The following is a 22,613-nucleotide window of genomic DNA, read 5'->3' as shown; positions in this document are numbered from 1 at the left end:
TTATGGAACAGATCAGTAACCATTTCTTCAAGTGACTGCACATGCCCATTCCACTTCAGGTGACACTCGAGCAGGTCAAGCCAGAGTAGGATCGGAGTCTATCTGAACAACGCCTAAAGGACCACATGTGCAAATCTGGCATCATCTCTAGATTGCTGAGATGGCCTAGTGTGAGGCAAAAGTATGGACTGAAGACCACATTGAGGCTTTACAAATTTCTAGGATAGTCACTCGAGCTAAAACGGTTGCAAAGGCTGTATGTGATTTTGTTGAATGTATTAATACTCTGCGTGGTGGAGCTACACTGTCCAATTCGTAGCATAAGCATATATAGGGGGATATCCAGGATGAGACTCTTTGAGAACAGAGCGGAAGCCACTTCATTATGTCTGCAATTGCTGCAAATAATTGAACTCCCTTTGAGCAAGCCTCCTCTTGAGGCATTAGCCATGGGGCATCCAGGCTGTGAGATGAAGGCCTGCAGGTTGGGGTGGAGGAGATGACCATGGTCCTGAGGGTAGTGTCAACAGAGCTGTCTGAGAGGATCAGCAGAGTAGGAAACCAATGTTTCCAAGGCCATACTGGAGTTAGAAGTATCACTCAAGCACGGTCCTGAATGATTTTCAACTACACTCTGGGCAGGAGTGGAACTGGAGGAAATGCATACAGGAGCGTGACCATCCAGGGCAACAGGAAAGCATCTTTTGAGGGACTCTGGGCTGTGACCTGTGTGATGGCACTTCCTGTTGACGTTCGTTTCAAGCAGGTCTATTTGGGGAGTCCCACATGGTTGGAAAATGAATCTGGCAATGTCTGGGCAGAGAGACCACTTGTGGTGACTGGTGAAAGATCTGCTTAATCAGTCTGCCAGTTTAACCTGGACACCAGGAAAGTGAGAGGCTTTGAAGTGGACTGAGATGGTGATACAGAAATCCCAAATCCTCACTGCCTCTTGGCATAGCAGACAACTGGGCTTGTCCTTGCCTGTTCACACAGAACATGGCCACTATGTTGTCTGTAAGTATGAGCAGATTTCTTTCCTTGATATGGGGAAGGAAGGCTTTACAAGTTAGCTGAATGGCCCTTAATTCTCTGATATTGCATCTCCAGGAACCTGAGGTGAAACCCCAACCAAGGGCAGAAGCGTATATAACTAGGGTCAAAGCCAGCTGTGGAGGAACAAATGGCACTCCATACACACATGAACGGTTTTTCCACTAGTTTAGAGGTCAAGACTTGTGTGGGTACTCAAACTACTATGTCTAATGGATGACAAACTGGAGAGTGCACCGATAACAACCACCCTTGCAGCTTTTGAGATGAACCACATAAGTGCATGAAGCCATATGCCCCAGAAGCCTGAGGCAATTTTGTATTGTTGTCATAGAGTGGGCACTCAAATTTAAAGCAATGGACAGCAGAGTCTGGAATCTCATCTGTGGAAGAAAGACCTTGGCTTCCAGAGAGTCCAAGACAGCTCCTATAAACTTCATCTTTTGTATAGGTGACAGGATTGACTTCTCCATGTTGCTAAGCAACCCTAGAGTGTTGAAGGTGGATTGTAGGAGAGACAGTGGACAGCACCACAACTTTGGACCAGCCTCTCACCAACCAGTCATCCAGGTAGGAAAACACCTGAACTCCTGATTTCCTCAGGAACACTGCCACGACTGGCAGGCACTTTCTGAAAATATGTGGAGCTGCAGACAGGCCAAATGATAGTACTGCAAACTGGTAGCGAGATTGGTTGACCAGGAATCTGAGGAACGTCCTTTGGCTTTGATGTACTGCCACTTGGAAATTTGCATCTTTTAAGTCGAAGCCAGCATGCAAGTCTCCAGGGAGCAGATAATGGAAGCCAGCATGACAATGCAAAACTATTTTCTTCAGATATCTGTTCAGTTGTCACAAGACTAATATGGTCTGAGACCTCCTTTTGGGATCAGGAAACAGTGGGAATAAAACCCCTTTCCTCTGAATTGCTGAGAAACTTCCTCTATGGCTTCCAACTAGAGGAGAGATTGCATCTTCTAAAGGAGAAGTTCTTTGTGAGAGTGGTCCCTAAAAAAAGATTGGGAAAGTGGTGCGATGGGAAGACAGAAATAAACTGAAGCTTGTATCCCAATTCCACCATGCTTAAGACACACTGATCTGTAGTGATGCAAGACCAAGCACTTAGATAGTGGGATAGCCTGGTGGTAAAGGAGTAGGAGAAACAGTCCTTGACAAACACACCAAAATGCTTGCTTAGAACTCCCAGCGGCAGCGAGAAGACTGGCAGGCTCCCTACCAGGCTCTGCACAACTCCCCCCGAAGCAGCCTGCATGTCCCTGCAGAGCTGAGGAACTGCTGCGGGGACATGCAGGCCGCTTCGGGGGGAGGGGAAGAGGAGAGAAAGGCCCCGCGGGACAGAAGCCGGGTTGCTTCAGCGCAGAAGTGAGGGTGTACTACCCTCATTTCTGTGCTGCCTCTAGAGGTAGATCTGATCTCACCACAAAGAGCAGCCATGCAGGGGAAGGACAAACCCTGTCCCTCCCCCGTGTGGCTGGACTAGCAGCTAGGAGCCCCAGGCTCCCAGCAGCATGGGAGATCAGATTTCACAGGGGAGGGCTGATTTTTCACGGTCCGTGACATGTTTTTCATAGCCATGAAATTGGTACGGCCCTACTTATGACTAAAAGAACCTAACACCAGAACTATGGTTAAAACCAGCACCAACTATATACAAAATAGATAATTTAAGAAAAGCCTGCGACAGCAAGATAACACTCCAACAACCATCCTGAGCAGTGAAGGAACTGAGTGGAATCAGGGGCAGCTCTGCCTTTTATACCACTGCAAGGTGGCACAAGGTAGCAGAATGCACATATGCTGCCTCAGTGCGTACCACTGAGGGAAAAGTTTTCAACAGTGCACTAGACATGCATACACCTGAAGTGGAATGGATGTGTGCAATCACTAGAAGAAATAATGTTGTTAACTTCACTGAGCATAAATACAAAAATATAAATCTGAACATCTTCCATTTATTGAGGAAATAAATACAGGAAAAACTGCTACAATAATAAAGGTTTTTTAAATCTACTCGATTGACATACCCATTCTATTGCCTTCTCGGTCTTTCTGTTTTTCATCTTGCTCATCAGGATTGTCATCTCCATCATCATCATCTTCATCATCACTATACTGACCAAGTGCATTTACCAGCTCCACAAATATCTCATCATTGATAAATCCGCATTCTGAAATTCAGCAAGATTGGAAGCCAAAAAAAAAAAAAAAAAGTGTTTATTTCTACCCCATATTTCAGTTTTTTTTAAATGAACAACTATGGCTATATGTTTAGTTATCACAGGGGTGGGCAAACTTTTTGGCCCAAGGGCCACATCTGGGTGGGGAAATTGCATGTAGGGCCATGAATGTAGGGCTCGGGCAGAGGGGTGAGGTATAGGAGGGGGTGTGGTGTGCAGGAAGGGGCTCTGGGAAAGGGCGCAGGAGGGGTGCATGGTGTATGAGGGGGCTCAGGGCCAGGGCGCAGGAGGGGTGCAGGGTGTACGAGGGGGCTCGGGGCAGGGGGCTGGGGTGCAGCAGGGGGCTCAGGGCAGGAGGTTGGGGTGCAGGAGGGGTGCAGCGGGGGTTGGGGTTCGGGGTGTGGGCTCCGACCCAGCGCCACTTACCTGGAGCAGCTCCAGGGTGGCAGCAGCGCGCAGCGGGGCTAAGACAGGCTCCCTGCCTGCCCTGGCCCCGCGCTGCTCCTGGAAGCAGCCGGCACCACATCCCTGCAGCCCCTGGGGGAGGAGGGGCAGAGGGCTCCACACGCTGCCCTCGCCTGCAGGTACCTCTCCCAAAGCTCCCATTGGCCACAGTTCCCCGTTCCCAGCCAATAGGAGTTGAGGGGGCGGTGCCTTCAGGCAAGGGCAGCGCACAGAGCCCTCTGCCCCTCCCCCCCGGGGCTGCAGGGAGTTGGTGCCGGCCGCTTCCAGGAGCGGCGTGGGGCCCGCGATGCCATGGGGGTGGTAATCCCGCGGGCTGGATCCGGGCCGTAGTTTGCCCACCCCTGAGTTATCAGATCCTGTGCTCACAGCACATTACAATCCGTAAATTCAGTACAAGACAGGAGGGGCTGAGCAGGAGGATGAATGAGAATCAAGAATTTCTTATCTGTTAATTTTGAGGGATTTTTCCCAAATCCCTCTATGCCAGCCAAGAGAGGGAATATAAATCCTTCTACCAGAAAACAGGAATAGAAAAATAAAGCTCTAGTAATATCACACTTTCTATAAGATACAGGGGACTGAGCTGGCTGGGGTACTGGTCACTTTGTGCCATACTGGCAATGAGGAGAGAGGTTGTTGGTAGTTCACTGCTATCCTCTCCCCAGTCATCCACACCACCCACCTAGGAAGCATGCCAGAGGAATTCAATCATACACAGTAAAGGCAAGTGAAATGCCGAAGAGTGTAACTCCCCATCTCTTGGCTCAATCTGGCTGTGCTTTTTTGCCCTACAATTCAGAAGTCTTGTCAAAAGGGACAGGAGTATGTTTGGATTCTCCTTGAAATGTTTCACCAATTATCTAATCTCAAACCCAGCTATTACAATGATTAACTATGTTCTGGGCAACAAAGTTAACCTCGCTATTTCACCTCTCAGAACTGGTGTGAGGATTTAGTTTATATTTTCAAACAACTGCATAAATATTAATCCATGTACAAAAGCTAAGTAAGATTGTTATACTCACTATTCAACATGGCATAGGGGGATGATGGAGAATACTAAACAGTAATTAGTATTAGTAAATAGTAAGTCCTCAGGAATCATACTTCAGTTTTGATATTTAACTTATAAATAAAACTATATAATAAAGCTGACTGCTACAGAAGCAGCTGTTAATCATGTTTAGGTAGGAAGAAATGACTGATATACATGGTGTGTTGGACTCACCTCTGTCTCCATGTACTTTTCCATCATAGTTCTTGATCAGTTCTTCAATAAAGGTTCCATCCTGGTCAAGCACTTCATCTCCCATATAAGGAATGTTATGTAAAACCGTTTCATCCTCTACCTAAAAGAGATGTGGAAAGGTTTATGATTACAATAGAAGCAATGAAATTCTCTCAGGGAGCACATGAGAAAAAATTTTGACGAGGCACCCATTTCAGCAGTGTGACTGTCCCAAACCTGCAATGGACAAGTGGCATTCCATATAATCACGTAATCATTCTGAAATAAAGTTACTTTTTTTCTGAAATAGAATACTCACATGAGCAGCTACTGATGCATAGCTATAGTGAAATTGCTATTCCACTATAACTATTCTGATCAATTTCCCCCCCATGTAGGCAAGCCCTTATCCTCAACAGGATACTCATTATGTTAACAGATAATCTCTTTGTCTAAAATGGATTAAATATCTGTCGATAATAATGCCTTTACAATTATTTAATTTAAATAAGATAAGTGTGACTTTTAATTTTGGCTTTCAGTGATAGAGGGTTGATGTTTCGTTTTTGTTGAGAAAAACATTTCATTGTGGGTTGAGTTTTTTTGTGGATTAGCTGCTGATTTTATTTGGGTTAAAAATCACTTCTAATAATAAGATCAGTCAGTTTGAGGCACATATAGTAATTTGTATATTTTGTATTTTTTTATTCTAAATAAAAATGGTTGCCTTCAGCACACTAAACTAACATGAAAAAGGATGACCGATTATATGTACAGTGTCAAAAGTGCAGTTCCCTAAGTAATTTGCATGTCTGTTCATAATATAAGTAGTCAGATCATACAATAAATCCTGGCTCTCAGAGAATTAACATCACTTAATGGAGACTGACAGTAGATTATGCAATCATCATCAATAATTTATTAGGACTTTCTTCTGGACACACAAGGCATTAGTCCTAATTTCTAAAAACTTAGTTCAAATTTGACTTAGGTCAAAATCTAGACCTTAACTGACATCTGTCCTAAATACAAAGCCATTGTACATAATCAGGATTTCTATTCTGGTGATGCCAAGGACTGGAATATCCTTAACTTTGCAATACCCACGTTATGGAACTCTGGAAGATTTAGGTGAGAAAGGTTAAGTCTAGAGTAGGGTTACCATACGTCTGGATTTTCCCGGACATGTCCGGCTTTTTGGGCCTCAAATCCCCGTCTGGGAGGAAATCCCACAAAGCCGGACATGTCCGGGAAAATAGGGAGGGAAGGGCCGGCGGTGCTCGGCCGGGGGCCGGCGGTGCGGGGCCAGGGGCCGGCGGTGCGGGGCCAGGGGCAGTGGCCGGCGGTGCGGGGCCAGGGGCCGGGAAGGGGCGGAGTTGGGGCGGGGGCGGGGCCCCGTGGAGTGTCCTTTTTTTAAATTAAAATATGGTAACCCTATCTATAGCCAGTGCTATCTCTCTCTCTCGGCTTGAGCATTAACACTCACCAAGTGTAAATAACAAATATCTTTAAAATGTCCTCTTTCTAAAAATGAATCAGTACTAAAACTTTTGTCTGCTCAGAAAAACCTGCCATCCAGTCACTTTTTTAATATTCAACCTGTTTTCATATGTTTTTCAAGTTTATGAAGTAACTGGTAAAAAAATGAAAGAGGCAATTGGGTAGAGCAAGAAAAGAAAACTGATGTAAAGCAGTGCAGAAAGCAATATTTCAGATATTTTATATAGATCTAAATATTAGAACAAATGGAATAGATTTCTATTCTTTTGGATATACTAGTTTATTGGTTTCCACTTACACTGTAATTTATCTCCCCAAATGCACACAGCTTCTATTTTTTAAACTTACTTTAACAGATGTTGCAACGCCAGGCAGCATCTTTGGAGACACCGATATTAAATGTACGAATGGTTTATGTATGATTGCATTTTACTCCAGGGGGAAGGGTTAACAGCTCCTCCAGGAACTAAAATATGGTAAGTCACTGAGACTAACCAACTCTAGAGAAGTTCCAACCATGCAGGTACTTTACATATTCTGGATCAGGCTGGGTTTGCCAGCGGCTGGGAAAGAGAGAAAAGGCTTCTGATATAAAAAGGATGAGCTTGAACTGGCTCATGGCCTTCATTTTGATTCAGCAGATGGACATCACTCTCTGTCCAAAGGGAGGCCCCAACCCTTGCTAAAGGGTTAGAAGGAATGTTGGCATATCAGACTCCCCATATGGAAGCTCGGTGGTTTCTGGTACATTTAATGTGGGTTTAAATCTCTGTTTTCTCTGTAATGCTTTTGCCCTATGAATAAATATGCTTGCTTAGAAGAGCTGTATGGATACTGGGAAAAACACTATCAATTGTCATCTGAAAGAAAGCAATGCAGGAGCTGGCCTTTAACCAGACTGGCTTGCTGGAGATATCACAGTGGATGGCAGCGGTCTGTGTAGTCATAAAAACCCAGTCAGAAGGGAGTGGGAGAAAGGTTCCTACCAAGACATAGGAGACAGGGCAGACCTGAGTGGCATTCCTGGAGTGGACTACAGGTGCAGGAATACAGGTGCAGTTAACCTGAAAATGTGACACTTACCATAAAATTTTGCTGAAGGGGAGACCAAGAATACATTATGGGCACTGAAGCAACAGCATTCAGAGTCTTGAGCGGGATGACTTGTTTTGGAAAATCTAAGTCACTGGTAACAGAGCACTGAAACGAGAGGTAGAAATTACACTTCTCTCCTGGTAGCAATTTTGATAACAAAATACAAAAGGATGTTTCAATTTATCAAATTTAAGCCGTATCAGAATTAGGTAAGTCTGTCTTTGGAAAAATGCATCAATTTTTAGGTGGTAGCATTAGGAATAGGTTTAATAAGCAAGAGACACAAATTATTTTGTTTGCAGAATATTTGTTAATAGTTTCCATAGCATGGTGTTCTTTGTTTACTATCCCATACAATGATATCCATGCTCTCATGTACCATTACACTCAGCCTACTTAACCAAATGCAATGATGTTTTTCTGGTATCTAAAACAGATTTAGTACTTGATGATAAACTGTCTTATCTGGTGTTTACAGTGTATTAAGTAGATGTCGGGGAGACAAAGAAGAATTCCTCCAGGCTTCACATTAATGCACCACTGAGATCAAGAAAGAATTTCTTTTTAGAAATATTAATATGTTGATCCTTTAATACCAGAAAGTCTACTTCAACAAGTTATCACTTCAACTTGTCTGTAAGTCTTGACCTCCACTGTATTCCTATCCTATCCCAAAATCTTTGACCATGTATACTGTGTGCAGGACAACAGTAAAGTGAAATTTACTCCAATACTGAACTCTGAACTGTCAAACAGTGCTTTCAATAGGACACTCTTTTACGATTCACTTTTTTGCAGACCTAGAACAGGAAGGAAGAGAAATCACAAAAAGGGTGAGAGAGGACAGAACATTCAAAATGTGAAATGAGAAATGGTTTTAAAAATGAAACAATTGGTTAGTCCTAGAACAGGGGTCCCCAACGTGGTGCCCGCGGGCGCCATGGCACCCGCCGGGGCATCCATGTGCGTCCGCCTACTGGCCACCCGAAAAGCAGCTGCTGAAATGTCGCCGAGAAGCGGCAACGTCAAGAAGCACTACCGCCGAAATGCCGCCGAATTTCGGCGGCAACGCCTCTTGACGCTGCTTCTTCATGGCGGCATTTCGGCGGCTGCTTGTCCAGCGGCCACGGTCCTTGGCAGAAAAGGTTGGGGACCACTGTCCTAGAATAATACATAAACATTCTAACCCAGGGCTTGAAAAATCCACTAGCTCTTATAACTGGGGGCACCTACACAACCAGTTTCTGTAGGTTCTATTTTTAAAGTTTCTAGCCCTTATACTTGCAATGGTAACCCTCCCAATTATAGGCAGAGGTGGTAACAGTGCCTATACTTAAGGCTGCTCAACACTTTGCCTTTGGGAACCCTGTTTAGAGTTGCTTATAACTTTACCAAACTTAAAAAATTCAGCCTGAATGGTTACATGCCAAGTATCTGCCTGGCTGACTAGTTGTTATTGTTTTGTTTTTTAGTTTCAGCTCAAACAATTCAGCAATTTCTCAGAACACATTTAGGGAAAAACACATTGTTGTGCCCATGTTAAATACTTAAAAAAAAAAAAAAAAAAAGTTTCATTGAGAACCTCCAACACCTCCTTGGTTTGGAGCCACAAGCTGATGTGCAGCAAGGATGGGAGGGAAGAGATTCCTTTGTTGTCACTGTATGACATGTACAATACATAAAAGGTCCCACATTGTATAAAATCACACATAAAATAACTATGTTTAAAAATAATATTAAGGTTACAAAGTCAAGCAGTCAAGAGTTAGGAAATGCAAGAATTAAGATTGTCCATACAATCTTAATTCAGTGCTCTTGTACATATGTATTATACCATTTTTACTTAAAACTATCATTTTTTTTCCACAGGACACCTGCCTTATTCAGTGCATAGGACGGACGATTCTCCTTCAATGGATAACTATTCAATATTTTGGTTTTATCTTCATTGTTTAATGTGTGGCCACATGCCTTATTTACTGCACACTATTCAAACACTGCTCTGAAAACAGCGTTATTAATTTCTTCATAGGCTTTTCTACAGCACTCATCACTATAGTATCTATAATAATATTAAAAAACCAAAAACACCAACTGGCTTTAGTTGCAGCTGCAAGTGCTCAGCAATTCTGTAAATCAAGCCCCAGGATCTCAAGCTGGGTATCCAGAAAATGTGGCACCACACAGGAACTTTGCAGCACAGGCAGGGACAGAATTCAGAGCGGCGGCATTCAACCGCTTGAACCATGAAACCATCCTCTCTCTTCCTGCACATCCCTGTCTCTGTCAGTATACACCTTGCAACTTCTGCAACAAGTGAGATAGACAACAGACAACAGCCTTCTCCTTCATTACACAACCTCAGTTCATCCTCAGAGCAAGTCTGTCCCATACACTGAATGAGGCAGGGGTTCTGTGTGGAAAAAATAGTATGGGATCATGTAAGTAAAGACTATATCATAATGCATACACAAAAAGGAACCAAATGAAGCTTGTATGGAAAATTTTACTTCTGGCATTTCTCCAACTCTTGAGTATTTGACTTCACAACTTTATTCATATTAAACACATTAAGAGAATGTTACAGTGTGCAAACTACTCCACCTGGGTACGCAGACAGACAGCTGCAGTACCTTTGTTCCTGTACTGCTTTGACAGTCAGGAGCAATGTGAAATTAACAAGACACTGATCAGTTTCACCATATGCTTTTCAGAAGCCTTTATGCTGCTTTAGGGGTAAAGTAGTGGACCTCTATTCCCATCAGAGTACCGAGGAAGATTAGAGGAAGGGGAGACAGAAAGCTTTCTTCCAAAAGCCAGCAAAGTAGGCTTCAAATTTCCAAAGACACCTTAACTTGGAAGACTATCTGTTGTATCAGTCCCTGGCTAGTTGGTGTCCTTAGAAATTTGATTTAGATTTAATTCTTTGACTAGTAGCTCTCTAGCAATTTTTTCATGCCATCATTTAAGTCTAGAAAGTACGCAAAATTATAAAAATGATTTTGTCCTTTAAAAAAAAAAGAGAATATAACTAAAAATCTCAAGGCAACATTATGTTTATGCAAAGTTAAGAACAAAGTCAATATTTTAAATCCCATTTATGATCCTGTGTGATACTCTGCCTGCTTTTGAACTCTGTTCAATAATCATTAAATAAAGAAATTACATTCATGGGAGTGGCTCTGGTCAATGCCACTCAATAGTCTAGTGAGTCACTGGAGGCAACTGAAAACCAAGGTCTGTGGCTCCACAGAAACAGAGGAGTGTCACCTATAATACTTGCAACCCACACTGAGTGTGTCACCCTCATGAAAACTGCACACAAGATATCAAGTCTCCAGCCAATGTATTTGAGACAAAAATAAATATTTAAAATTATTTTAAAAGGATTCAGATACATTTTTATAAACTGTCTTAATCCTCCTATTATAAATTATGGCAATTTTTAAATCAAGTATTGAGAGTAGAGTTCTTCTGAGAGTGCTTTCTGAGACAAACTGGATTAGAATGCAATAATCAATTCATTGATTCAGACAGGAAATTAACATAAAATTCCCCTTCGATCAAGAAGGCAATTCAAGCTAGCAAGTCAAAATCTGATATATCCAAATCATAACTCTGAAGGTGAAATTTGGCTCTTTTCCTCCAAAGAACTGAAAAAATTGATGCATGACCCTTACAACAATTTTTGTTTTCAGCACTTGTTAAAACTACTGTCAAATACTATCAAAAGCTCTCATCCTGTATGTATGTGGGTGTAGCCCATGCACGTATGGAGCCCCACTGACTTCAGTGTAACTTTCCCTGTGGGCATTGTTTTGTAGGACTGGAGCCAGTCATCTGTTTTCCATTTTTGCTTGCAGGACTACTTTCATAAGAGAGGAGAAGGAACACTAAGACACATGGGCTGGAAATAGTTTCAAAAAGAAGACAAATGGAAGATACATATATTTATGGCTAAAAGTACTAATTGTATAAAAGTTCCCTTTTAAAAATTTCAGATTTTCTGTTATTTTTTGCCCCTTCATAAAAAGTAATCCCCCTCCCAAAACACAGAAGATTTGTCAATTAAATTCACTTTCTATTTACGGCAAGCCCTTCTCAATTTGATGAGTAGGAAGACACTTTCCTTGTCATCAGATCATTTCACATCAAAAAGTCAATCTACCTATGGAAGCTAAACTAGCTTAAGTTTGCGGACATTAGGGTTTTGCACCAGTTTAAGAACAGATTTAAAAAATTTATTAAAGCTAATGTTAAAATTATATAATTCACAAGCTGAGACAAGAGTGTCTGTATATCTGGGTATAGTGCTTAAATTATCCACAAATACAAAGTTTGTTTTTAAAGTCATAAGATACATATAGTACATAATCAGCAGTATCCCAAATTTAGGGTAGGTCTACACTTACCCGGTAGTTCGGCGGCGAGCGATCGAACTTCTGGGTTCGACTTATCGCGTCTTGTCTGGACGCGATAAGTCGAACCCGGAAGTGCTCGCCGTCGACTGCGGTACTCCTGCTCGGCGAGAGGAGTACCGCGGAGTCGACGGGGGAGCCTGCCTGCCGCGTCTGGACCGAGGTAAGTTCGAACTAAGGTACTTCGAACTTCAGCTACGTTATTCACGTAGCTGAAGTTGCGTACCTTAGTTCGAATTGGGGGGTTAGTGTAGACCTGCCCTTGGTGAGTAAATTTAAGAATACAGTTTAGATCAGAGGTGGGCGAACTACAGCCCGCGGGCCACATCCAGCCCGTGGGACCGACCTGCCCGGCCCCGAGCACCTGGCCCGGGAGGCACGCCCCCAGCCCCTCCCCTGCTATCCCCCCTCCCCCGCAGCCTCAGCTCGCTCGCTCTGCCGCCAGCGCAATGCACTGGGCGGCAGGGCTGTGAGCTCCCGGGGCAGTGCAGCTGCAGAGCTCGACCTGACTCGGTGCTCTGAGCTGTGTGGTATGGCGGCGGCGTGGCCCAGCTCCAGCGCCGCCAGCCACTGGTGCTCCAGGCAGTGCGGTAAGGGGGCACGGAGCGGGGGGGTTGGATAGAGGGCAGGGGAATTCGGGGTGGTGGTCAGGGGGCGGGGGGTGTGGATAGGGGGCGGGGAGGGAACAGGGGGTTGAATGGGGGCAGGAGTCCGGGGGGGGGGAGGTGCAGTCGGGGGGGGGGGGGGTTGGATGGGGCAGCAGGGGGCAGGGGCTCCGGAGGCAATCAGGGGACATGGAAAAGGGGTGGTTGGATGGGGCAGGGGTCCCGGGATGGGGCAGGGGTCCCGGGAGGGAACGGGGTATGTGTGGATGGGGCAGGAGTTTGGGGGGCGGGAGGGAAAGACAGGAGGTGGGGGCCGGGCCACGACCCCCTCCCCTAACCGGCCCTCCATACAATTTACGAAACCCGATGCAGCCCTCGGGCCAAAAAGTTTGCCCGCCCCTGGTTTAGATATTAGCATCCAAGTATTCGGGTACATCACTCACGAAACGAAAAGTTACATAGAGAGTTGGTTGTGAAAAGCACATACATCAATGAGTGAAGATTGTCCCTCAGTAATTGAGAATTTAGGGTAGATTGTCCATTTAGAAATGAGGAAAGTATTTCAGTTACTTTCCCCAGTTTAAACTACATCCATTTTCAACCTACTTAGTTAAGCCAGTGCAACTTTTCTAGTATAAGCGAGGCCTATGCAAACTAATCTTCACTATTTTCATGCACGTTCTTTTATGAAGTGAGGGCCTGATCCAGCTGCCATTTAAGGCAACAGAAGTTTTTCCATTGACGTTAGTGACAGGTAGATCAGATCCCAAGTTCCCATGAAACAAGGCCTGATTAAAGGATGGTAATGTGTGACCTAAGCATTTTCTGCTGCAAAAAGACTTAATTTTGTGCACGTTAGGATCTTAACTAAGTAGCATTTTATTGATTTCTTCCCAGCAAGCAGCTGATAGGAGTAATAATCAATAATTCCTAGAAAGGTGCTTGGGCTTCATATAAAAAGAGAACATTAGTGGCTAACACATGATCTACCAGCCAATTTTTCACCAGTAAAACCAAAATGTGCTGACAACTTTGTAACTAGAATTACCACAACACGTTAACCAACCTCCCTGGTCCCACGCAATGAGCTCACAGAAGTCATGATGTGTACAGGCTGTATCCTACGTTGTTTCCATTCTTGATTTAAGATTTCTGTTCTTTCCAGTATCTTCTGACGATTAGAATTAAACATACTCTAAGAATGAAAGAGAATTGTGAATGTTGCAGGCAAATTAAGAAAGGAGTCAAAATTCATTTAATAACCTCTTCAAGTACTATCAGGTCTATTTTATTTAGGGTGACCAGACGTCCCGATTTTATCGGGACTGTCCCGATATTTGCTTGTTTGTCCCGCGTCCCGACCCATGTGCGGTCGGGACACTGGACAAACAAGCAATTTTGCCCTCCCGGAGGGACTCTCGCTCCCCCCCGCCCCGACTCCGCCCCCCTCCTTCCCCTATTGGATCCCTCCCCAAATCCCCGCCCTGGCCCCGCCTCTTCCCCAAGCACGTGGCATTCCTCCTCCCTCCCAGGCTTGCAGCTGTAATGGCGGCGCAAGCCTGGAGGGAGGGGGTGGTGGTGGCACGGCTTCCAGTTCCTGGAGCTGGTGAGTCGTCAGTACGAGCTCCGGCACCGGGCGGGCAAGGGGGGCTGGCAAGGGGGCTGCTCCCCCAGGAGGGAGACGGGGGGGCTCCGGACCCCGGCAGCGGCGGGGGAGAGCGGCTCGGGGCCGTGCGAGCGGGCCATGTAAAGTTTATTGGCTCGAGGGGGACCCCGGCCGGCTCCTCGCCCCTGTAGGGGGGGTAGTGTCCCCGCCCCACGCCCCTCTTCAGCATGTGTCGCCGACTGCCGCAGGCCAGGTAAGGAGCCGAGTCCCCCTCTCCCCCTACGTCCTGGCTCCTCAGCTAAGCCCCACCCCCCTCCCTCCTGGGGGAGCAGCCCCCTTGCCCGCCCAGTGCCAGAGCTCGTACTCACCAGCAGCTCCAGGAACTGGAAGCCGCGTCACCACCCCCTCCCTCCAGGCTTGCGCCCCATTACAGTTGCAAGCCTGGGAGGGAGGAGGAATGCCGCTCAGCTGAAGAGCCAGGGGGAGGGGGGAAACTCAGCTTCTTACCTGGCCTGCAGTACATGCTGGCGCGGGGCGGGGACGCTACCCCCCTACAGGGGCGAGGAGCCGGCCGGGGTCCCCCCCGAGCCGATAAACTTTACATGAGCCGCTCTCCCCCGCCGCTGCCGGGTCCGGAGCCCCGCACCTTTCCTGCTTGGCTGCGCTCCAGTGGCTCCTTCCCGGCGGGGCGCGCCGCATGTGCCCGGGGCTGCGGGGAGGGCAGCGCGCGCGGCCGCGGTGCGGCCCGGGCCTGCTAATTTCCCCGGCCCCTGCAAAACGGCTTTTTTTTTCCCCTCCGCCCCCCCGATATTTCATTTCTGTGATCTGGTCACCCTAATTTTATTAAGAAAGCATACATCTTTGAAAACACTAACTGCACTTAAAGCAGCACCATGATAATACATAAAATGAACAAAAATTTTACTAGAAAAATAATTTTCAGCATTTCTACCTGTTTTGAAAAGTATTTTTCCTCTTAAATATTTAAATATAGAATTATGGAACAGTTATTTTTCTTTAAAGTAGCCATGTTCACCGGCCAAAAGAGGGGTCCTGTATTTCCATGATTAAACAATACAAATCACAGATAAACATATTTCATAGTTTCCAGGTGGATTGATTTATATATAAAGTCACAAAAATCCTTGACATTAATGCATATGATATAAAAGGCAAACAGACTTAAGGATCCTAGTGTCACTTTTATTGTAAAGATTACAATTTTTACACATAGCCTATATTACCAACACTATGCTTCATGATCTAATGCTTCCGTTCTCAATAACTCAATTTTAAGTTACTCAGGTTTGATCTCAGCCATGATATGACTTTATATTTTTAAAGGTGAGAAAGTATAGTCAGTGATTTCTGAATTATGGGAAAGTGGAAATAAAAAGGCCAACCCATCTCTACTGTTTTCCCCCCTACATTAAAGGAATTAAACAAAAATGGGGTTGAAGGGGCGTGGTGGAAGAGCTGACTCAATATTGTCTGTGGAGAGGTACTGAGACTGACTGTATTATCCCTCCTTCCTCCTCCTACATGCACGCCATTTCTGAATGTTTGGAGATCTAGGGTTTCATGATGGTGCTGCAGGACAGGGAGGATATGGCCACTCTCCACAGAATCAACTTCCCTAAAAACTGCAAGGATTTTTCAAGCATAAATGAATACTGATCTTTAGCATATCCTGACTGAATTAAATGTGTAACCGAATGTATTGTGTAAATGCCTGCCTACAAATTCATAATTCTAATTAGACATTAACTATTAAGTGCCAAAAATTGTATTAATATTGAGATGTGCAACACCTTTTATTTTAAAAAAATGAGTATTTATATCTTATCCTTCAGAAAAATCATATTTTCCAACAAATATATACATAAAATATATTTTGTTAAGTGCAAGATTTCAATTCTAATTTATATTTCAGAAGAAAATCCATTCCAATGCCTACCATATAAGATTTTCATGAAGGAGGTACAGGTGACATACCTTAACTTCATCTGCCCGGCGGAACCTCTTGAGCTGCCTCAGTCGCATGTATTCTGATTTTACACGCTTCCGCCAACAAATTGGTCCCTTTTCAGATTTCTTTCCGGTCTGACCCATGATTATCCTGTAATCAACAATATCATGTTAAGATTCACTGACCTAGCCACAATAGATAGGATAGTGTCTTATAGATCATTTTACAGTGACTGAGCAGATAGATGGACAATGGGTTAAAGAAAAATCAGACATTTACCGAAAAAAGTTAACTTTCCAGGACTTGATCCTGTAAGGTGCTGAACAGCCTGGCCCTAATCCAGCAAAGCAGTTAAGCATGTTCTTAATTTTAAGCATGGGAGCAATTGCACTGGAAGTCAATGGGATTACTCATGTGCTTACAGTTAAGCACATGCTTAACTGCCACCCTGCTCAGCACCTTGCAGGATCAAGCCCTTACTCAGGAAGCCAATGGAAAAGTTCAGATGCTGAGAAATGCTTCACACTATGAAGTAACTAAAGTATTGGGAAGTTAAACTGTCTAGTTATAAAGTATCAGGGGGTAGCCGTGTTAGTCTGTATCTACAAAAACAACAAGGAGTCTGGTGGCACCTTAAAGACTAACAGATTTATTTGGGCATAAGCTTTCGTGGGTAAAAACCTCACTTCTTCAGATGCATCTGTAACTTTCACTCTATGCATCTGAAGAAGTGAGGTTTTTACCCACGAAAGCTTATGCCCAAATAAATCTGTTAGTCTTTAAGGTACCACCAGACTCCTTGTTGTGTTTGTCTAGTTATAGTTTGTATTTGAGTCTCAAACTGGAAGCCACATTACTGTGAATGTCACCAGGGATATGGAGAACCAGAATAAGATATTTAAACAAGTTACTATTCAGCAGTACCATTGTTTTAAATGTTTTAACTATAAAAGCACTATTGTGTAAACAAGTATTATGGAGGAAAGTGTTTAAAACTGAATAAATTCACAAGATGGAGAATTTTTTTTGTCTAACCATAGTATAAAGTAAGCTATTTACATACACTTGGTCCTAAATACAGGAAAGGACATGTATATCATTTATTTACAAGCTTTTTCACACAAATATTAACAATCAGACAATGAAAAAAAAAATTGAGATTCATGTGTGCTTTGTATTTAAAAAAAATCTGCACATTTTGCCAATATACCTACGAAATGGTCTCATAACAATGCCAAATACTTTAAATAGCTGTCACCATTTAAAGTACATTGCACTTCCTGGCTGCCAACAATGCTAGAACTCCTAAAACAAAGCCATTCCCTCAAGAATTGCCTACATTAAAGAAATGAACCACTACAGCCTACTGTATTTTATTTGAACTTTACTTTAATTTGCAACAATGCATTATATTCACAATAACCACTCTGGCTAGCAGAGCTGAAAAAAATCCAGTGGATCGGCGAAAGTAGGAAGCTCTTAGGCAAGTGTCATCAACTTCTGCAGAATCATTTCTCGCTTTTGTGGTTGTGAAGATAACCTCCTAAATGTAAACCAAAGGCCAGGTCTACACTAAACAGTTAGGCTGACCCAGCTATGTCGCTCAGAGATGTGAAAAATCAACCAGCATCGACAACATCAGATCAACGGAAGAATTTGTTCAGCAACCTAGGTACCGCCTCTCGGGGAGGTAGACTAACTACAGTGACAGGAGATCCCGTTGCTTTAATTAGCATTTACATTGAAGTGCTACAGCGTTTCTAGTGAAGACATAGCCTGAGTAACCGATGCAGAACCGTCTTCCTTAATCTAGAGACAAATGGTTTTAGTGCCTGTGCTGTTTGTCAGAACTTTGCCACACTTCCTGAAACAGTACTGAAAACAATTTTGTCCAGGTTACACTAATAAACAGTTTTCAGGAGACAAAGAACTGTTTTTAGCAACTGTTCGGTTTCCCAGTATAGACAGAACATGAAGAGTTCAGATGGACTTTAGGACAATCTTATAAGTAACAACTATAAAGCTGAAGTCGAATAAATCTTAGAATGACTTCTCTCATATTTATATTTAAAGACTAATCATATATAAAAGTCTCAAGAAACATGAAATACTTATTTACACAAAAATCTATTATGTTAATTATGACATCTATTACTATGCAGGGTGTGGAGAAGGAAATATATTAATCTGAAATGTTGTAGGATGTGTTAAACAAAAATGTATGCTTGGGTACGTTGTTGGAGAAAGACCAAAAAACACACACTGATAACTATTTTTTTTGTGGGAGTCAAATGATCCCAGAGTGTCCAACTCTCTAAATGAGCTCTCCAGTCTAGATTGGATGCATCTATACTGACTATAATTGACTGTCAGAAGACTGAAGAATGCTACTTTCATAACATTGTGACAGTGAGTCCACCACAGCTGGGATTTCCTTTTGAAATATACTGTTTAAGTTGGGTTTACAATTCTTTGCCAACCAGTATTGTAAAGACCTCATTCTTCAACATGAATAAGACTTTATGCACCATGGCAGAAATCACAACCCTCTATGAGCGTGAGAAAAATTATCATCTGCTATGAGAATGATGTAGAATGGTGATGGCTGACCATATGTTTACAAATCTTTTCTCTGAAAGGCATGCTCTGCCTGAGTTTTGAGTCCAATGTGGCTCCTATAAACAGAAACTATTGCCTGGATGTTACAATGTCTTTTCTCAATTTATTCTGACATTATTTATATGTCATAGTCTCTCAAAGAGAGAGCATATCTGGGATACAGCTGTCTTTTCTGGATGGAGTTTTTAATCAGAAAATTGTCTAAATTAGGCAAGTCAAAAATCCCTTGTCGCCCTCAATGTGCCACAACTACCAGAAGGCATTTCATAAAAACTCTTGGGGTGGTAGAAAGACCAAAAAGGAGGACTTTATATTAGACGCAATTTCCTTACACTACAAAAAGTGATGGGATGATCTTACAGAGATATAGAAATAAAAGAAATAATATCTTATGGACACCATATGGAATCAAAAATTATTTATAAATGAATTCAGCTTCCTGATGTCCAATAGGGACCTCCGTCTTTTTTTAGAATTAGAAAATACCTTGAATAAAAACTTTTCCCCCTGAAACTGCTCAGCACTTCCTTTGTAGCATACCTGCTTGTAAAAAGAGAGAGGGAACTCTAATTTCAACATGATCTCATGAAAAGGGGGAGGAGGGATTCAGAACGGTCACAAACTGAAGTGCATTATCTATTGTGTACTCTCTCTAAAAATCATCCGCCCAAAGTTATTGATTGCTGGTTGCCATAAAAATGGCACAGGCAATCTTCAGTTGGGGTAGGAAAAGCTAAGGTGGGAACTGCTAAACACCTCTGTCCTCATGTCAAATCTGAGGTTATATTTGTGGTTTATTGGCTTCCACCAATAAAGAGTTTGGGGCTGGATGTGTACAGAACATAGAAAAACCTTTTTGAAGGACAAGATAAAGTTTTTCCTTTCTTTCGACGTAGCTTGTGCCGAGGCAGGTGAAGACCAGATGGACTTTCTCATTCGGCAAAAATCAGAGAGGAAGTACAATTCTGTTTCTAGAGAATGAACCCAGGAGGTCATATATGGGGTGAGAAGTCTCCTCAATAGACAAAGGAAATCCCTAGAGTCACTGCCATCCTGTCAATTAGCTTGTGAAAGAGAACTGCATCCTCTGAGGAGAAAAAGAAGTTGTAATCCCCCCACAGTAACATCTGAGTGTGTCTAATTCTCCAATTCATTATCTGTTTCATAACTTTGTTCAGCTATCATCAGTTCTTCTTTCTTTAAAAGCATCCAGTAAGACAGTAGGCACTGGGTTTTTTTACCTATAGACTAATCCAGAAACTGGATCGGATCCTTGCAGTCTCTCTCAAATCCTAGGTGGGAAAGTTTCTTTATATAAAAAGGATGCTCAAGCTCTCTATGTTGCCCAGGGAAGGGCCAGTATGGCCATCTCACCCATGGATGAACTTGCCACTCCAGCCAGAAGTCCATATTTGGATCCATGCAATAGAATTTAGCACAAGGATCCTCCATACACTTCTTTGGAAGTGTATTTCTCCTTATGACATGGGATTAGTTCAGATTCAAAGTCCGGTTGCAAATTCAAACTTGTTTACGATCCCAACTATAAAGGTGTATCAGTGATCTCACCTGCAGGACAGAAAATGGTGAAAGTACTTATTCAGAAATCCTGAAAGGGTCTTGGGTGGAGGAAGAGGTAGAGAAATTCATATGTCTTCTACTCTTCTTTTTGTCAGTGGTGGAGTATCAAGCATACGTGACCGGAGTCATCGTTGTTACTCTGAATAAGTGGTTATCCGATGCTGCCAGATGCAGATCCATGTGGTAGATTTGTGCAATCCCTGTAACAGACTGTTGGCAAGCCAGTTTGGAACCGGTACTCAGCTCCCTCTTTCTGTATCTGAGAATCTGTCTCCTTATGCTTAGTCTTCTGTTGGGGAGTTCTAGAATCCAAATGGTCAGATCTGAAAGTACACAGAACATCTCTTGGTGCTTGTAACAGAGTCCTTTCTCCTCACTGGTTTCTTAGCCGCACTGGCACACACGGTTCTGAAGAACTTCTCTCTCATGGACTGGCTCTGGATACAGAGACCGACAGTAGTGAGGAGTCTTCTGCTTTTAGGTTTTGGATCTGGTAATGTTGGATCCTGTCTCATAACTTTTGTAGAGCATGGAACTGAAGCTGCAGAAATTTTTGCTGCTTCTTGGCTCCTGAGGTATTAGGGACTGAAGCCAGTTTGTGGAATCTCTTAGATCCTAGTGAAGTATCAGTTCTGGCAGCTGCCAATGCCTCCTGCACTACTATAGCCTGCAGTTTCTTCTGTCACAGCATCCTTGCTTAGAATAAAAGCAGAGTATCTTGAACACCCTGACAGAGACTATCATGCTCCTAGATACACCAGGCAGCTAGTTTGCACACTGGATGTCAAAAACACTAATGGACACTACATCTGTTAAATCCCAATCTCTTAATATTCGGATCTGTTATCTCAAAACTGAAGGATCGAATCTAACACGTCATTAAATATATATGTAAATGTAAAAAAATTAACACTACTTAAAAATAACTATATACACAAACTATCCTAAAAGCCTATGCTAAAACTATTCAGAAGGCACTGAAATAAGAGGAGGGCCTGAAAGTTTGTTCCTGAACTGACAGCCGGTTGAGATAGGAAGGAACTGAAGCAGCCGGAGTACCTTGCCCCTTTTATAACCTTGCCCTAATAATGTTCAGGAATGGTGAGAGAAGTGGGGGAGGGTAAACACTCCAATGGGCATTGCTAGTTAAAGTTCCACTGTGTAAGCTGCATCTGGTCAGTGCATCCTGTTAATGGAAATATACAGGGGACATGCAAAGAACAACTGGATTTGCATCCACGACTACAAAACTGAAAAGCTAATGCATTAAAGGGACAAGTTGTCACAACTACTCAATTTTAAATATAAATTAGAAATCACTTCAGGGCCTGACTACAGAAATTGCAGTGGTTTAATTAAAGGCAAGAGATTTAACAGACTTACTTAAACTTCTACAACTTCGCATGTGTACACTTACTTTGGTTTAAACCTGGCTTATAGGAGTATACACACATGAAGTTGTAGAAGTTTACTTAAGGTGTGGCATTAAAAAGATTTTAGCTATACTGATTCAACCCTTGCAACCACCGGCCAATTGCTGTGGTTTTACAATCATTTTTGTTTTCCTATCTTTCTCACTTCTGTTCCTGTGTGAAAAACCTACACAGACGGGAAACTAATTAAGGGCCCAATCCTGGAAACATACAAGTAGCTTTACTCAGACAGTAAAATTACATTTGTAAAATGTGCCCAGGACTGGGCCTCAACTCAACTCAATTTTAGTGTACATAGTCTTGTAATTGGTCCTTTATAAATAATCTAACAACAACTCGTCAGACTTTTACCCTATAGAAATCCTAACTCTCAGGCTTTGTGGTTCCATGATCTTGCACAGAATCAGGGCTTATTATTTGGGGTTCAGTGAACTGTATTTTTCAGTTTGTAGTCAACCTTTGACAAATTTTTATCCAAGAGGTCTGCAGCCAAGAAGATTTATCCTATTCACTGCTAATACTCTGGTTAAGTGAAGCTAAGATAAAGGAAGGTGTCTTTGTTGGTCCTCAGATTCGTGAACTTCTTCGAGATGATGCATTTGACCATGCACTGCGTGGCAAGGAAATGACGGCATGGAAAGCCTTCCCTGCCCTCCCCCCCGTAGACCAGGCCTCAGTTTTCCAAAGAGAAGTTGTAAATGAGAACTGCTGTAGCCTGAAACATTTACAGAACATTTTGTCTTTTCAGTAGATGTTATCTTGTCTTCCCTGCATTTTCCCATTTAAAAAAAAAATCCTTGTTTTGGATCAAGTTCAGTCTTTAAAATATTTGTACATAGTTCT

General features: G+C 43.1%; 1 protein-coding gene across 5 annotated transcripts in view; it reads right to left on the bottom strand.

Moving 5' to 3' along the window:
• EZH2 (enhancer of zeste 2 polycomb repressive complex 2 subunit) overlaps positions 1-16,280 on the bottom strand; it is a 48,700-nt gene extending 32,420 nt beyond the window's left edge. For 2 of the 5 annotated variants that reach the window (XM_065398042.1, XM_065398043.1), the window contains exons 1-5: positions 16,164-16,280; positions 13,629-13,757; positions 7,528-7,644; positions 4,945-5,065; positions 3,099-3,242 (exon numbers count right to left, since the gene is read on the bottom strand). In XM_065398042.1, coding sequence (XP_065254114.1) covers positions 3,099-3,242; positions 4,945-5,065; positions 7,528-7,644; positions 13,629-13,757; positions 16,164-16,280 — 628 coding nt within the window. The remainder of the gene's footprint in view (positions 1-3,098; positions 3,243-4,944; positions 5,066-7,527; positions 7,645-13,628; positions 13,758-16,163) is intronic. The other 3 variants (XM_065398044.1, XM_065398046.1, XM_065398045.1) reach the window with 2 other exon arrangements.
• Positions 16,281-22,613: the final 6,333 nt, after the last annotated feature.

This window comes from Emys orbicularis, chromosome 2, assembly GCF_028017835.1.
Source record: "Emys orbicularis isolate rEmyOrb1 chromosome 2, rEmyOrb1.hap1, whole genome shotgun sequence".
NCBI lineage: Eukaryota > Metazoa > Chordata > Testudines > Emydidae > Emys > Emys orbicularis.
The sequence above is the reverse complement of the archived record's forward strand: the minus strand, read 5'-3'. Positions and strand labels throughout refer to the sequence as shown.